The sequence below is a fragment of the Myxocyprinus asiaticus genome, chromosome 18 (genome assembly GCF_019703515.2).
Source record: "Myxocyprinus asiaticus isolate MX2 ecotype Aquarium Trade chromosome 18, UBuf_Myxa_2, whole genome shotgun sequence".
NCBI classification, from domain to species: domain Eukaryota; kingdom Metazoa; phylum Chordata; class Actinopteri; order Cypriniformes; family Catostomidae; genus Myxocyprinus; species Myxocyprinus asiaticus.
The window spans coordinates 10668331-10686421 of record NC_059361.1 but is presented as its reverse complement, the minus strand read 5'-3'; the positions used below and the strand labels follow the sequence as shown (position 1 = coordinate 10686421).

The window sequence follows — 18091 nt, the reverse complement described above, 5'->3', positions numbered from 1 at the left end:
GAGGCATTTATTGAAAATAATAATAAAAGTAAAATGCCCATAAAAGGGGAAAATAAAGTGTCCAAGGGGAATTGTGTTCTAAACAAAGGGGGAATCTGGCATCCTCACAGTGAGACAGGGCTCCGTGAAGGGCGGGGAAGTGTCTGAGGAGTGGCCCAGGCATGAGCTGGGTCCGTTGGCTGCACACACTCTCCTCCAGGGTCCACAGTGCAAGGAGCAGCGGCGTCCTTGGCAGCCTGTCTTCCCAGGCCCACGGCAGGTGAGAGGGGAAGGCGGCCTGGCCTCTAGCCCGTCGGCCGCGACGTGTGCTGTTCTCCCCGGCGACTCATTTAATCCGTCCAGGGGTCCAAGGAGCGGGTCCAGTGGCACATCCAACTCGTCCGAACCCTCCCAGCTCTGGTCCTGGGCGTGCGAGTGTGTGCACACATGGAGATTTGAAGCCGGCTCCCTGAGAAGAGGTGCGCTCTGCGTTTTAAAGACACCGGTGATGAAGCATTATTCACATCAGGTGTGCTTCATTCACCGCTGTCAGTACGAGGTTTATTAATTATGCACCTCTTCTCCCTCTCCTGCCCAACTTCCATCATGAGTCTGGCTGAAGGGAAGCCCTAAAAGTCGGGGCAACGATAATGAGAGGGAGGGGTGGATCATTCCGCCACACTGTGTATTACCTTGCTGCCCGTTTCCTGTTTATTCTCTGTGTCTCACGTTTTGGATTTGTTTGCCTGTTTGGTCTGATTAGTGTGTACTGGACCTTCTGCCAGTTTATGACCCCGATCTGCCTGCTGCATAATAAATACTGCAGATGGATCTTAATGAGCCTGATGAGTCTCCCTCATTACAGTTGTGGCCCATGTTATATATTTTTTGATAGTTTTGAAATGTGTTATTCACGGCAGTTTTTAATCAGTAAATGTGTTTTATGTTAGATTAATGTTAGATTAAAGGCGAACACACACAGGATGGCATATAACCTAATGTTTATGGATGAATACATGTGCAAATAAAAGTGTGCATGTGCTTTACTGTATGTCTGCATTACAGGCCTACTTCATTAATTCTTTTAGAAAAAAGGTATCTCCATGCTAAAGGAAATGAAAACATAATCAGACTAATTGGATTAATGTCACTAATCTAAGATTAATAATTCCCATAGTAGATTTGATTGCAGGTATTTCTGTCGTGTGGCCTGTGGAAAGTGACTGCTGCTGTTGTTCATATTCATAATGGCACCCTGTGGTTTCAGTACATTAATGCATCTCAGTTTGATTTTTCAGCCAATGTGATTGCTATTATCGGTAGATGCTGTCTGAAATTAAGGTTGCAGTCTGTATTGCCATTTTTGTTTCCTCTCCATGCTGTGTGATGAGAGCAATTTGAAAGATTGAATGTTGTTATTATGCTTTTTCACCTTTCCTACTTGTTATTTTTATTGGTTGCAGTTTTTTGCAGATCCCTGCACCAGCAGCCCTTGTCTCCATGGAAACTGTAGCCAGGACGGTGAGGGGGATGGGTTTGTATGTGAATGCAGCAAGGGTTACAGTGGGGTCCTTTGTGACCTCGCAACCTTGACCTTTGACCTGTCAGAGTCCACCTGGGACCTCACCGATAGCCTTGTACCGGAACATGCCACACCAGCCACTCCAGCCACACCTGCAACCACCACTCAAGTCTTTCAGCCAACCACAGTCCCCACCACTACTCAAGCTCAACCCACCCTGGAGTTATGGCAACCCAAACCAGGGCAAAAAGTGGTGGAGATATTATGGGAGGATCAGCAGGTGAGCAGGTGTGCGTTTGCATGCATAAACTAATAAAGATGAAGCATGTGCTGGGGGAGGAGGTTTACTTTGGTCATTTTATTCAGTTTTACTGATTGAATAAAGATCAAATGTAAAAGCTCTCCCTAGATGGATTTGAGGCAGAAAGCAATTTGATCACCTCAAGTGACTGTTTGAGACTCATACAAGACAAACCTCAGCCAAGTGTAAAGGCTACATATATAAATTGTATTCCTCCCAAGCGGAACTACATCAGAATAAGGAAGTTTGGGAGGTCCGCAAGCCACATGTGAGCGAGCAATCACGGAGCAACCATAAAACAATCACTTAATGCCACATGGGGCGAAGAGAGCGTCCAACAAAAACTCTCTCAAATACAGTATACTGAAACTAAATGAGCTATATAATCATATCAAATTGTACTGCATGGCATTAGCATAATCATGGAATTGAATTCCGTTGTATTTGCATGTAGTGCGTGAATAGTTGATCTGATTTGTACCCTTTTGCAGAGACACATTTACAGTATATGGTCAAGTGTAAATGGATTGTGCATAACCAATCGTATAGCCATCCGATCGATCAAGACACATGAAGTTATGTAGATAGGCCCTTTGAGTAAGCATGTCATGATTATCCACATAAAAAGGTCTTCACTAGAAGGTAAAATTACTCCTATGGATAATTCATTTATGTGCATGTACTGTATGTGTGTGCACTGTAGATTACTGATGAAGCCGAATGTGTGAGTACCGCAGGAGGTGAGTCTGCCGGAATGATGACTGTTTCTTTGGAGGTTGCAGAGGAAACAGCTGTAAAGTAAGAAACTTCCTCCTGTTCTTTTTATCTTGGAAAATGGAAATAAGAAATAGTATAAGGAGAGAGTTATGTTTTTGATTTTGTGTGTGTGTCTGTTTAGTCTTGAGTGTGCAGTTGTTAGGGGGAAATGGCAGCTTTCATGTTTTTTCTCTGTGGTATATAAGGGGCATTCAACATTAAGTGCTGAAAACCACGTCTGAGCAATTCCCCATTTCAGAAATAAAAATAATAGATTACATTTTCAAAACAGGGATGGAAATGTATGTGATTACTTCTTTTAAGATTAAGTCATAGAAAAACACATAACATAGTTTTCACACAATAAAGATTTTAATGTCAACAGAAAATTAGGATAGGGATGCTTAAACAAACAGATCAGTGGTTTGAGTAAGTATTATTGAAAAAATAACAAACTTCAGCTTTAATCACATAAATTAAAATGTTTGCTTTTCTCCGTTATACACAAAAGTTATTTTTCTATTAAATCACATGGGGTAAAGGTTAGACTTTGTGGTTAGGTTTAGGTTTGGGGTTTGGGTTAGGGGTTCAACTTAGGACAAATTGTAAGAATGCTAGTTCAAAACCGAGATGTTTCTCTATTTACAGTGGTACACAAAAGTTATTGTCCTATTAAATCATGGTTAGTTTTACATTTTTGGTTATGTGTTAAACAGTAACATTATTTGTTGATTTGTTTTCTTGTTGTTCTCAATGGGAGTAAAAGTTGTGCGTTTTTGTACCAGCCAACTTGTACGATTTCTTATGATTTTGCAATCTCATTCTAATTATTATGACTTGTCATGAGACCGGGTTGGAAATTAGAGTAAATGTGATTGATTTTTTGAAAAGATCTGTGTGTGTGTGTCTTTGTGTAGGTTGGTGGGTAATGTGAGTGGCTCTGCAGTCCTGTGGCGTGTAGGTGAAACTGGTTATGAGCAGTGCTCTGTTGCAGATGGCACAATCATGTGGTTTCAGCAGAGCTCAGATGGTCTGGTACTCCCTGACCAGTCCCTGCCATTCGGACACAACTACTTCATAAGTAAGTGTGTGTCCTTGCATGATTGGCTGTGTGTACTATATGTATCTGTTACCATAGTCACGGAAAACCTGGAAAATCTTGGCACTTTCTACAGGGAATGTATTTTTTCTACTTACTGTACCCTTAGCTCTACATATTACTGTATATATTTCATCGGCTAGAAATTGCGCTTTGTGAGTGCAATATCTATACAATTATTTTCTAGTATTCACACATGTAATATAGAGAAAATGTTGCAATATAGAATTTGTGAGTATTGCAAGTCTGTGATCTGACTATATTGATTCTGTGAGCAGAACATCATCAGCATCTACATCACGCTTGTGATGGTCTGTCCTTGAGGCATTGCAGTGTGTGTGTGTGTGTGTGTGTGTGTGTGTGTGTGTGTCTGTGTGTGTGTGTGCAGGCACGTGTTTACTTGTGTGACAAGAAGCAAGAAGATATAAACTTCATAAAATATCAGCCAAAAGGAAATTGTATTTATAGGTTTTGTCCTGTAAAAATGTATTTATTTATTTGCTAAATTGTATTTGTATGGTAAATATTGCTTATCTAAATTTTGTCTGTGTCTTAATAAATATGTAACGTAGTGTTCATTATGTGTATACTATTTATTCACTTTTATTGTCTTTGAATAATATTATAAAAGGTATATACGGGTATAAAAGGAGCTGGTATGCAACCACTCATTCAGATTTTCTCTTCGGAGCCGAGCGGTTGTATTCTGTGCACTGAATTCAATTCCCTCCAAAGATGCACCTCAAAACTGCTGGATTTACGGCGCATTTCAGCGGCTTCTCCCCCTCTGCACCCGTGGAGTGCAGAGAATGCCCCTGGGCGCTTCAGCAGAGCGAAAATAAGAGAGTATTTTCTAAAAGAGTATATTTTCATTCACAAAAAGAGCGGCACACACACGGAACATCTTTTTAAAGATGCCTTTCCATTTGTGTGTTATTCCTGGTTGCGGTCGTTATCTCTCCGCTTCTGACAGCCACGATCGCTGTCTTACGTGTCTGGTCACTGCCCACGCGGAGACCTCGTTCGTGGATGAGTCATGTCCTCATTGCGAGAACATGACCATGGCAATCTTGTGGTCGCGGCTTGCTTTCATAAGAAAGCACTGGCTTCAGACTCAAGTCCTGAGATGGGCATGGTGCTGCGGGACACATCGCGTGACAATCACGCTGACCTGTCACCGCCTCTTCAGCCCTTGGACCGACCTTGCATTTCTATTGGCAGGGATCATCTCCAGGCAAATCGTGGTAACAACAGACACCTCCAAGATGGGCTGGGGTGCCGGATGCAACGGGCACACATCCGCCAGCTCCTGGACTGGCCCGCGGCTGTGTTGGCACATCAACTGCCTAGAGTTGTTGGCAGTACTGCTCGCCCTGTAGAGGTTCCAGCCATTGATCCAGGGCAAGCACATGTTCAGCATTGTGGCAAGAGGGACACAACATCTCGTTCCCTCCATCAGGGAACGGAGGTTACGAAAGTGACCATGACGTTCCCTATCTGTCACTCACTCGACGTTGTGTCGATGTAGTGACACTAGGGGTCCCTATACAAAATGCCACAACTATCTGAACTGTGTTATGTGAACTGGTGGTGTGCGACGGGCAGACCACTGTGTGCCTCATAGCCAGCACATCAGGTCATCACGTAACCTCCCCCAACACTCTTATGAACGTCGAACGGTCCACCAGGAACAAGTCGACTGCCCAACTATAGTGACAGGCTAGCCCAGCCGAGGCCACTTTCCCTCTCTTTTCTCCCCAAAAAGAGTGGAATTTGTTAACTGACTGGGAGCCATAAGTGTCTGCGTCGGGGGATGTCCCTCCCAAGTGGAAGACACCGCGGAGACTACACCCCACCTAAAAAGAGGGGGGTATTTTGAGTGGAATACGTCATATGGTCTTACCGAGTCTTGTCGGAAGTATGTCATGTGGAGAGGTCCCATGGTAGGTCCTACCCAAAGGGGGAGGAGTTTCTACTTGCCAATTCTCATTGGCCTTTTTTCAAAAAAGCAGAGGTGTTTGGGGCTCCCAAGAGTGACCCCTAGTGTCACTACATTGACACAACGTCTTGTTCCCTCCATCAGGGAACGGAGGTTACGAAAGTAACCAGGACGATATCCTTTCATCCAGCTATGTTTTAATGCAAAAACTTGTCCGTTCTCATCTTGTTCTGTCACTAGTGTCAAGCAAGCCTGAGTGTGGTTTTTTTTTTTGTGTTTTTTTTTTTTTTTGTCTATACGGTTGCACATTGCCTATACAGCAGGAGTTTCACTTATTTCCCCCTGCTGAAAACAGGTGGTACTTCAAGATTGAATTGCTCAGATGGTAGTAGGTGCTTCTCATTTCTAGTATGACTACAACCCCCCCCCCCCCTTTTTCATATAGGTGTACTGCATGTTGGCACAGCCTCTGGTCCGGAGGTCACTCTGAGGCTGCATCTCATGGTGAAAACCAATAACTGCATGGAGCCCGGCAGCGGTTTCAGCGACCCACAGTGCTCTGGGAAAGGGAAATGCATCACTCAGTCCTCTGTGGTAATGATCACATATCATAATAAGCATTATCATATTTGCTGTTTCAGACAACAGACATGACAATAGTACATTCCACATACCTGAATCTGTGCTGAAGCAGAGCCTCAAAGGTTAACAAAAAAAAATAAAAGAGAAAAAAAGGTGGCTTCGGCGGTATCGCAACAGGGAGACAAGGCCGTTCTGTTTGAATGTAAGTCAATAGAGGAGATGCTTCAGTACACTAAATAAACTGCCTTTGTGAGGGATATTTCATGCAATAAGTACAATTCTGTCATCATTTACTCACCCTCATGTTGTTCCAAACCTGTATAACTTTCTTCTGCAGAACACAAAATATTTTTAAATGAATATTCCGGGTTCAGTACAAGTATAGCTTATCAACAGCATTTGTGGCATAATGATGATTATTACAAAAATGTATTTAAATGTATCCCTCCTTTTCTTTAAAAAAAAAAAAAAAAAAAGCAAAAATCTGGGTTACAGTGAGGCACTTATAATGGAAGTGAATGGGGCCAATCCATAAATGTTAAAATACTCACTGTTTCAAAAGTATAGCCACAAGACATAAACAATATCCATGTTAACATGATTTTAGGGTCACAAAATCACTTACTAAACTTTTCTGTAAAGTTATACCCAATTTTTGTTGCCATGACGACATGACACCGTAAACCTTAAAACTATTGTAAAACAATCAGTTAAACAACTTTACAGCTCTAATAATACACAACTTTTGATTGAATGAATTTTGTAATTTTTTGAATAAAATTATAAGCTTCATATTTCTGGCTTTATACCCACCATTCACTTCCATTGTAAGTCAAATGTTTTTTGTTTTTTGTTGTTGTTTTTTTGTTTTGTTTTTTGTGGAAAGCAACATTATGTCATAAATGCTGTCAATTGTGCTTAACTTAATATGGGTCAATGACATGACGCAAATGTATTTTTATTTTTTTCCAGATCTACTAAATTATTCAAAAATACATTTAAAAAAAAAATGCAATTAAAAGAAAGATAAAAAACATTACGCAAATACATTTTATAAAAAATTTTGTATCAATTTCTGAGTTCAAAGTCATATATATATATATATATATATATTATATATATATATATATATATATATATATATATATATATTTGTGCTTAAAGTAAAAAATGTCATGTGGTTTAACCATCCAGGAACAGTAAAAAAAAAAAGACTCATTAAAATCTTTAACTCTTGAATAAATAAATGTTGACATAAGTAGTCCAGGATAGTTTTTTAATTATTTTGTTTTTTTCTTAAAAAAATAAATAAAGTGACATTGATATTTATGATTAATATTGAAAAATCTTTTGTTCACCAAATCAAAGTCATGTGGTGTAACCAACATGCAGATAGCCATTTTGTTGTTTATGTTGAAAAAAACAAAAAAACACAAAACGGAGAGCACCCCTTTTGACGCTCATCACTCTGTACATTTAGAAAAAAAAAATGTTTTTATATATTTTTGATATTTTTATGACAAGACACATTTTGTTAAGATCATATGGTGTAACCCTAAAAAAATATTCTTGTCCCAAAAATCCATGATATTTGTAAAAAAATATATATTTTTATCCTTGAAAAATGTGTCTTAAAAACGTTTACAATTAATGACTAATTGTGTACACATGTATTCAAGGTGCAAAGAGAGGACCGTGTTTTAATGCCTTTTACTTGATAGTTACACCACATGACATTTTTAAAGTCATTAAATATTTATTTATTTATTTATTTGTAGAAAATGCTATAAATGTTTTTTCAAAAATGTATTAATTATTACAAATTATTATTACAAATTTGACACAAAGATTACATTTCTACAAAATTCTTTAAACTACATTTTTAAAAGATTTCTAACTTTTATCACCTCAGACAACCTTATTTGTCAGTGACCCATTTCTTTCATTTTCAAGGGAATGGCAGTTGAAAGGGACTCACTTAAAAGCTTTAAAAAAGACCCAAAAGTATCATTACAGTAGTCTATGCAACTTGTGCATCATATAGCAAGTCTTTATGCCTACAATGTTTTTTCTTTGAGAAACAACTCTAAAGGGAGGGAGGTGTGACAAAGGAGAAAATAGGGAGAGAAGATGAGGTCATTAATATTGAAAGCTCTTTACAAAGTACTGATATAACAGTTACCCTTGTATGTGTGCTTTATGCTCCTGAGAATCTATGTTCATCTGATTGTGTGTGTTAAAATGTAAATCACAGGACACATTTTACTGCCAGTGTGAGGATGGATATTCTGGAATCTTCTGTGAGGAGTTTGACGCATGCCACCTAAGGCCCTGTGAGAATGGCACCTGCACTGACCTCAGACAGAGAGATGAAGGACAAAACTACACCTGTACCTGCCAACCAGGTGTGAGCTCTGTGTGTGTGCATCATTCTCAGGAAATGGCACCATTTGTGTCATAATGTTTTTCGTTTAGTTTTGTTTGTTTGTTTTTAAAGGTATGTCAATTTAAAAGGAACTTTAACTTTTTAAAACTCTCGAGACACCTGCATTCTGTTCTACTCGTTGTGCTGCGTCTTTTTTAATGTAAGAATGCATTTGGTCTGAACAGCCCCTTAAATACACAAGAGAGTATCATCCAATTTGTGTGTCCCCATTCATCATCATTATTTACAAATGCAATTGTTTACAGAATAAAACATCCAATTCTACCTAAATTATTTTATGTTACCTAAATGCTTTATGCATTTTTCAAGAAAATGCAGGATAAAATAATGTAGCATTTTAATGGTTAGGCATAAGACATTAACATGTCATAGTTTAAAAATTGGCCATTGAATAGACCCATAGTGGTTGATCACTAATCTGAATATCATCCTGGAAAGGGAAAATATTATATGATTTCTTGAAAGTTCAACAATAACCTTTTACATTTTTTTTTTTTTTTTTTTTTTGCCAGCATAGCTTAAATGGCATCATTCCCTGAAAACAACCCTTTTGCATTTGCGAGTATCTTCTGGTTTATTGTGAAACTACTGAAAAGCAGAATATAAGAACATTTAGTTGCTTTGCAGTGTATATTAAAAAATTAAAAATCATTCACAGTGTGCTTTATTCCTTTAATTAAATTATTTGTATTATAGTCTTTGCTTAATTTTGATCTTAAAGGTGTTTGCTAACAAAGAAATACCTTTATGAATACTCTGCAAATATTTATATGCAATTTAAACTCTCTTTTACATCTGCCCCTAATGTCAATGTATGTGCATGTTTGTGTGTGTGTGTGTGTGTGTGTGTGTGTGTGTGTGTGCGTATATTCTGTCTTCAATGTGTCTGTTTACAAGTGCATAACAGAGAATAATTGTGGTTAACCTTGTGTAGTACACAGTGTTTTGAGCATAAATGCTCTGAAGCTGCTTGAAATGCAAAGATCACACAGAGAAAGAGAGTAAATGGGAAATTAACACATGTGAGAGAGACAGAGAAGGTCATTGATTCATGCCTTTGATCTTGTAAATTAAGATTATTTTGAGCCTTGAGTTATTTAAAGACATACCTTCCGGGGGGAAAAAAAAATAATAAAAAAAAAATTGCCTTTTAAGAAATGTTGATTTGGGCATGTTGATTGCAAGCCATATTAAACTCTGTTGGGAGGCAGGCAGATACACCAACAAATACTGTTTGCTGTTCAGTCCATTTTTATAAGAGGATTATGGAGAACACTAGGAGGGCATAAATGATGTTAATTAGCTCTTTTGTACGAAAGAGCACTGCTTTGCCTAAATAATTCTAGTTGGTTTGTTAGGCATTTGTTTGTTAGAGATTTGTTTTGTCTTTTTAATAATTTATTTTTCTTTATTTGAAGAAAGGAACAGAATTTACTGTGAGGCGTTCCTACTTATGCATACAAATTGAATGTGCTTGTAAATTTGAAGATGTGTTCTGGCAGATTGAGATAATAATACAATGTGTGGTTTGTATGCATGTTTCAGGTTTTGAAGGAGACCGTTGTCAGTCTTTGGTGGATCACTGTGTTTCTGGACCCTGCAGGAATGGAGCCACGTGCACCAGCAGCCTAGAAGGACATCACTGCTATTGCGCAGAAGGTACACACACACTTATTTATAGCCTACTCCAAGGAAATTATGTCTAGAAATGCACAGTAACAAAGGCACAATAAAATCAGTTGTGTGGAGGTGTGCATGTTAAAGGTGCATTCAGTATTTTTTTGTTTATGTTGTGCTGCTCTTGTACTTCTACTGACACCTAGCGACATCAGTGCAGCATTATGCAAATGTTTTTAGTTACCATGATTCCATTGCTATGATTAATTTATTCAATGACCAAAACAGCAGTCTGGTTCCAGAAGTAAAAATCCCATTCATTTTCACCATAGGCAAATGTATTTTTTAACGATAACTTTGAAACATTTAAAGATAGACCTACCGTGAGCTATGAGGTTGTTAGGTGATGGCACAGTATACATTCACTAAGTACCTTATAAGGAACACTATGGTCCTAATAAAGTGCCTGACATGGTCTTCTGCTGTTGTAGCCCATCCGCCTCAGGGTTTGACATGTTGTGCATTCTGAGATGCTATTCTTCTCACCACAATTGTACAGAGCGGTTACCGTACACTTTGTCAGTTTGAGCCAGTCTGGCCATTCTCTGTTGACCTCTTTCATCAGCAAGGCATTTCCATCCACAGAACTGACGCTCACTGGATGTTTTTTGTTTTTGCCATCATTCTGAGTAAACTCTAGAGACTGTTGTGTGTGAAAATTCCTGGAGATCAGCAGTTACAGAAATACTCAAACCAGCCCGTCTGGCACCAAGAATCATATAATTTTTCCCCATTCTGATGGTTGATGTGAATATTAACTGAAGCTCCTGACCCGTATCTGAATGATTTTATGCATTGCACTGCTGCCACATGATTAGCTGATTAGATAATCGCATGAATAAGTAGGTGTATAGGTGTTCCTAATAAAGTGCTCAGTGAGTGTATGCTTCTGTTGAAGACATCAGTCTACATTATTTCAATGTAATTTTTTTAGAAATCGTGTTTAATAGCGCAATTTCTGGCAATAAACTACACTAACTATGATCCCGAAGGAAAAGATCCACTAATCAGCAAATCGCAGCAAAACAAAAGTGTGCCAAAAGAACTCTGCAGTCTCAAACTACTTATATATTTGTACTGTTTATATCATAATATTTTGTAATAAACTTAAAATATATTGTTTATGCACTTATAATCAACAGCTTTAAATAAATATTTTACATTTATAATTCAATTATGTAATTCCCAGTGCTTCATGGGATTGTAGTTCATGCCCTCATGGTAGATGATAGGTACACAGATTTGTACCTTTGACTTTTTGTCTGAATTTCAAATACTTTCTTGCTTCAAATTAAAGTCTGAAATGGCGTGATTCACCTCGAAGCTGGCTGGTTTGGATCACAGCTTAGAACTCTTTTATGAATATAATTAGGCCACTGATAAGACTGGAGTCTTCATGTCTTGTAAATGTGCATTATTGTAAACATATTTGTGAACAGTACTATTCTATCTCTGCATGTTAAACATACTGAATGAGGGAAAAAAGGAGTGTGCCTTTAAGCTTGAATTGTCCTGATTCAAACTCCATTTCTGTTCCCTCTCCACTTGCACTCTCTAAGTGTGTCAGCGAGTTGCTTATTTTAAACTTTCTTCCTTTCTTCCAATTAAATGTGAAACTCAGCACAGCTCCTCCCTCACTCTAAGGAGGACACCTACCTCTAGCGATGGCTCTCTCTCTAACCAGGGCACACACTCTGTCAGCAGATAGAACAGGGACACAGTGACTTCCATAAGAAACCTAAGAAAACAGTTAAAGGGATAGTTCACCCAAAAAGGAAAACTCACTATCATGCTGTTCCAATCCCATATCACTTTCTTTTTTCAAGCGGGTTTAAATGACAGAATTTAAATTTTTGGGTGAATTATCCTGTTAAGTTGCAACATTTGAAAAGAGTCTCCTGATTTTTGGTTTTGGGGGAGCCAGAAATGCATTCATAGGCTAAAATATGAATCTTGTGGGTTGAACTGGCACCGTAAGGCACTGTTTGAAACAAAAGGAACGCTGAAACCATTAGCACATTTTTAATTAGTGTAGTAAAGCTCAGGGTACTGCTTTTAATATTTCAACAGCTATGTGAGGCAGTTAATAGCTTATTTCTGCATCTCAGGGCCAACACATCCATTCAGACTCTAAAAGGCGAAAGAAATTGCATGCAGTAATGAAAAGCATGCAGCTTGAATCCAACCTTAATGTCCTTTGTTACTTCCAAAGAGTAGCTTTGCTCAAAATAAGGCGTGAGATTAGTCCATATTACTTTAATACAGAGAGTGAAACATATTGATGTTGGCTCTGTCAGGGTGCATAAGTTTCATTAGGATAATGTATGAAAGAGCTTTCGTAAGGGAAACTGCGGCAGGTGGATCAGTGCACAGAGCTGTATTTCTCTGTCTGCGATTGACATTTATTGTAGGGATCATAGCAACGAGGCTTGTAATCTGATGAGGTGACATGTAACTGAGAGAGGAGACTACAATTACACATACTGTAAAAACAAACAAACACATATACTTGCATCAAACAAAGACATATGCCTGCAAGCAACACGTTCTCTCTTTATCAGTAGGTGCGTAATGAAGTATAAACTGCAAATTCTGTTTTATATTCAAATTGTTTATTTATTCCTGAAGGTGCTCTGTGTTTGTTAAATCCAGTAATTTGGCAGAATAATAATTGTACTTTATCTAAAGAAGTCTCTCTCTTTATAGAATTGGCAAAACACTGGCAACTATACAATGCAGACAGGTAAAAAGGCAATGTAAAACAAGCTTAAATAAATACTGACAGTGATAGTTTTGGTCATAATGTCTTGAGTGACATCTTAACCCTAGGCTTGCATTATAAAGAAGATCATCATACTGTCATATTGTATCATATTGCATTATTGCATTTTTCACCCATCTTGGTTCAGGAGTATTTTTCCCATTCATTATTTTCATCAGGATTTTATAAAATACTTCATTAAAGAGTTCTAAGCCGTAAACCAAAGCAAGCAGCTCCAAGGTGAATCACAACATCACTATGATTTGAAGCAAAAAAAAAAAAATATTTGAAAATCGGACAAAACGATAAATGTACAAGAATATTGAAGCAGGTAAAGGACAGGCAAGGAGGAGGCGGGAACCAGCTGAACATAATATTTAATGATAAAACTCAACATAAAACAAACATAAACAAACACAGACACACATGCAGCGCAGCCATGTGCATCTCTCTCTCTCTCCCGAACCGGCATCTCCGGCTGCCCTTTATCTCGCTCCTCCGTGTATCAGCTGATTCAGCGCTGGCCATGCTCCATCGTGGCCCAGCCACGCCCTCCTCCTCGTCACAACTATGGACGTACCGTCTTTCATGGGGGAATGAATTACAATCCCATGAAGCATTGTGAATGATGTAATCAAATGAAAAACAATGGAAATTAAAACTACTGATTTAAAGTTATTGATTATAAGTATATAAAAATATTATTATTGCAAAATACCCTGATATACACACATAAGTAGTTTGAGAGTGTAGGGAGAGGAAGTGGATGGTCGCTGCAGAGCTCGTTTGCTGCGATTCTCTAATTGGTGAATCTTTCTCTTCAGGAATACGGCTAGTGTATTTCTTCACCAGAAATTTTGCTATTAAACACGATTTTTAAAAAATGTAAAAATGTTGAAATGATGTGAACTGATGGATTCAGCAGAAGCATATACTGTAACATCGATTAAAGTGATAGTTAACCCAAAAATGAAAATTCTCTCATCATTTACTCACCCTCATGCATCCCAGATGTTTATGATTTTCTTTCTTCTTCTGAACAAAAACAAAGATTTTTAGAAGGATATCTCAGCTCTGTTGGTCCATACAATGCAAGCTTCAAAAAGCACATAAAAGCAGCATAAAAGTGATACATATGAGTACAGTGGTTAAATCTATTTTTAGTCTTAATAAGCGACATAATAGGTGTGGGTGAGAAAAACAATTATTTGATATCCTTTTTTACTATAAATTTCCATTTACAGTGGAGATTTATAGTAAAAGATTATTTAAATATTGATCTGTTTCTCACCCAGAGAGATTGATAAATGTATCAGAAGACATATATTTAACCACTGGAGTCTTATTGATTACTTTTATGCTGCCTTTATGTGATTTTTGGAGCTTGAAAAGTCTGGTCACCATTCACATGCATTGTATGGACCTACAGAGCCGAGAGATTCTTCTAAAAATCTTTGTTTGTGTTCAGCAGAAGAAAGTAAGTCAAACACATCTGGGATGGCATGAGAGTGAGTAAATGATGAGTGATTTGTCATTTTTGGGTGAACTATCCCTTCAACAACCTTGGAGCTCAAGATATGTCTGTCTTTAAAAGTTGTTGTTAATCATTTCCCCTATGGAGAAAATTAATGGGATTTTTACTTCCAGAACCAGACTGTTACACTGTTATTGGTTGGGTTAGCTTTGTGTGGAATGGAGGAATTATGCAATAAGGTACAAGGGACTGTGCTATATTGTGACTATAGTCATGTATATTGTGAATATAGCATTGCTAGGCACGATACAACTATAATCACAACAAGGCCTGTCCTCGAGTGCTTTATTGCTCTTATAAAGCTGTTACTACATAATACAAATTAAAAAGGACACCAATTTCTATTAAAACATTCTTTTATCAGCCAAATACATAACGTGCCATCCTTCCTCTAGAAGATATAATCCTTAACACAGTATGTAAATAAGATTAATAGTTGGTCTCTATGTGTGCTGCATGGTTAGCAAGGTAAACAGGTGTTTTGGATCATTACTGCTATATCATGTATTTAAGCCTTTAGCTTGAACACTATACTGACCAATCAGCATCCAGGATGGGAGCTATCCTTTTTAAAATTTGTTTTTAAAATTCCATTTGGGTACAGAATACTGTACCAATGCACAAATACTTCTCTTATAGTGTGTCTTTTAGTGTGACATATTAGTGGTTGCTTTTATGTTACCTAAATGAAAATTAGAACCATAGTACTGTTAAATAAAATGTGTTTTTATACAGTAGAGGATGTCAAAGTCTCTAGTTCTTTCTCTCTTTCTCTCACTTAGGCTATCAAGGTGCCATGTGTGAGCAGAAGATTGATCCCTGTGCTTCAGGGCCATGCCACAATAATGCCAGCTGCTCTCCACAGGGCACAGGTTTAGGGTTCAGCTGCACCTGTCCTGCAGGTTTCACTGGACCTACCTGTGGCCAGCTTGTGGACTTCTGTGCCCTCAACCCATGTGCTCACGGCATCTGCCGCAGTGCTGGTACCAGCTATAGGTGCCTGTGTGTGCCAGGTGAGGATTGGAGTGTGTGTGTGTGTGGGCGGGTTTGGGTGGTTTACGAGGACATATTTTTTTAGGTTACAAACTGGTAATTACAAGGCTGTTATGCTATAAATGTGGTTTATGAGGACATTTCTAGTGTCCCCATAATTAAAATAGCTTAAAAAACATACTAAACTATGTTTTTTTGAAAATGTAAAAATGTAGAAAGTTATATGTGAGGGTTAGGTTTAGGGGTAGGGTTAGGGGATAGAATCTATAGTTCGTACAGTATAAAAATCATTATGTCTATGGAGAGTCCTCATAAGGATAGCCGTATCAACGTGTGTGTGTGTATGTGTGTGTGTGTGTGTGTGTGTGTGTGTGTGTGTGTGTGTGTGTGTGTGTGTGTGTGTGTGAGTTTTTGATTCAGATGCGGCTTTAGTTGGTGGTCCAGCATAGCCAAAATGTTTACTAGCAAAAAATGCAGAATGATCTTTCTGGTTTGGTTTGTTGATCAAGGAAGTCCTGCTGGTTAAGCTAGTTAAGAAGCCTAGTGGAGACACCAGCCCACCAGCATTCAAAACACTTTCAACAGGGTGCTTATAGCTGTGACTGTATCTCTTCAGCCCATACACCCCGCTCACATCCCTCCTACTCTGTCTGGTTGTCATGGCAACTGCCTCCTGTGTATTGCGTGCTCAGACATCATTGTCTGTGAAGTGTGACTGTAGCAGCTGTGTCTATCCACTGATATCAGCCCACTCTGATAAGAGGAGTCTGATGGGATCACTGCGTTTTCCACTGGGATTGTAAATAATGTTCAATGGGATTGCAGTATGAAGACGACAACTGATCCTTCCTAAGGGATTTGTGTACTTAGCACATTCACTAAGAGGAAAATTATATTCAGCAAAACAAATTAGCAAATTATTTCTTACCAGAAGAATTGTTCGGGATACAAAGAAAAACCCACAGGTAACCTCAGGAGAAATACAGGCTGCTCTGGAAAAAGACGGTGTGGTTGTTTCAAGGAGCACAGTACAACGATACTTGAACAAAAATGAGCTGCATGGTCGAGTTGCCAGAAAGAAGCCAATGCCACAAAAAAGCCCAGTTACAATATGCCCGACAACACCTTGACACGCCTCACAGCTTCTGGCACACTGTAATTTGGAGTGACGAGACTAAAATAGAGCTTTATGGTCACAACCATAAGCGCTATGTTTGGAGAGGGGTCAACAAGTATTGTGCTCCTTGAAACAAACACACCGTCTTTTTACAGAGCAGCCTGTATTTCTCCTGAGGTTACCTGTGGGTTTTTATTTGTATCCCGAACAATTCTTCTAGCAGTTGTGGCTGAAATCTTTCTTGGTCTACCTGATCTTGGCTTGGTATCAAGAGATCCCCGAATTTTCCACTTCTTAATAAGTGATTGAACAGAACTGACTAGCATTTTCAAGGCTTTGGATATCTTTTTATATCCTTTTCCATCTTTATAAAGTTCCATTACCTTGTTATGCAGGTCTTTTGACAGTTCTTTTCTGCTCCCCATGGCTCAGTATCTAGCCTGCTCAGTACATCCATGTGAGAGCTAACAAACTCATTGACTATTTATACACAGACACTAATTGCAATTTAAAAAGCCACAGGTGTGGGAAATTAACCTTTAATTGCCATTTAAACTTGTGTGTGTCACTTTGTGTGTCTGTAACAAGGCCAAACATTCAAGGGTATGTAAACTTTTGATCAGGGCCATTTGGATGATTTCTGTTATTATTATGATTTAAAAAGGAGCCAAACATCTATGTGATAATAAATGGCTTCATTTAAATTTCATTTAAATAAAAGACAGTTTTTTTGCATGATCAGTCATATTTTCAAAATCAATGCCAAAATTTCACAATTTCTGCCAGGGTATGCAAACTTTTGAGCATAACTGTATATATATATATATATATATATATATATATATATATATATATATATATATATATATATACACACAGGTGCATCTCAATAAATTAGAATGTCGTGGAAAAGTTCATTTATTTCAGTAATTCAACTCAAATTGTGAAACTCGTGTATTAAATAAATTCAATGCACACAGACTGAAGTAGTTTAAGTCTTTGGTTCTTTTAATTGTGATGATTTTGGCTCACATTTAACAAAAACCCACCAATTCACTATCTCAAAAAATTAGAATACATCATAAGACCAATAAAAAAAAACATTTTTAGTGAATTGTTGGCCTTCTGGAAAGTATGTTCATTTACTGTATATGTACTCAATACTTGGTAGGGGCTCCTTTTGCTTTAATTACTGCCTCAATTCGGCGTGGCATGGAGGTGATCAGTTTGTGGCACTGCTGAGGTGGTATGTAAGCCCAAGTTTCTTTGACAGTGGCCTACAGCTCATCTGCATTTTTTTGGTCTCTTGTTTCTCATTTTCCTCTTGACAATACCCCATAGATTCTCTATGGGGTTCAGGTCTGGTGAGTTTGCTGGCCAGTCAA

The 18091-nt window shown here is 38.2% G+C and overlaps 1 protein-coding gene across 4 annotated transcripts in view; it reads left to right on the top strand.

The window, feature by feature from the left end:
• Positions 1-18091, top strand: part of LOC127456177 (delta and Notch-like epidermal growth factor-related receptor) — a 97098-nt gene that overhangs the window by 65967 nt on the left and 13040 nt on the right. For all 4 annotated transcript variants that reach the window (XM_051724535.1, XM_051724534.1, XM_051724532.1 and 1 more), the window contains 7 exons: positions 1443-1781; positions 2506-2600; positions 3476-3639; positions 6042-6190; positions 8433-8583; positions 10170-10283; positions 15379-15609. In XM_051724535.1, the coding sequence (XP_051580495.1) occupies positions 1443-1781; positions 2506-2600; positions 3476-3639; positions 6042-6190; positions 8433-8583; positions 10170-10283; positions 15379-15609 (1243 nt within the window). The remainder of the gene's footprint in view (positions 1-1442; positions 1782-2505; positions 2601-3475; positions 3640-6041; positions 6191-8432; positions 8584-10169; positions 10284-15378; positions 15610-18091) is intronic.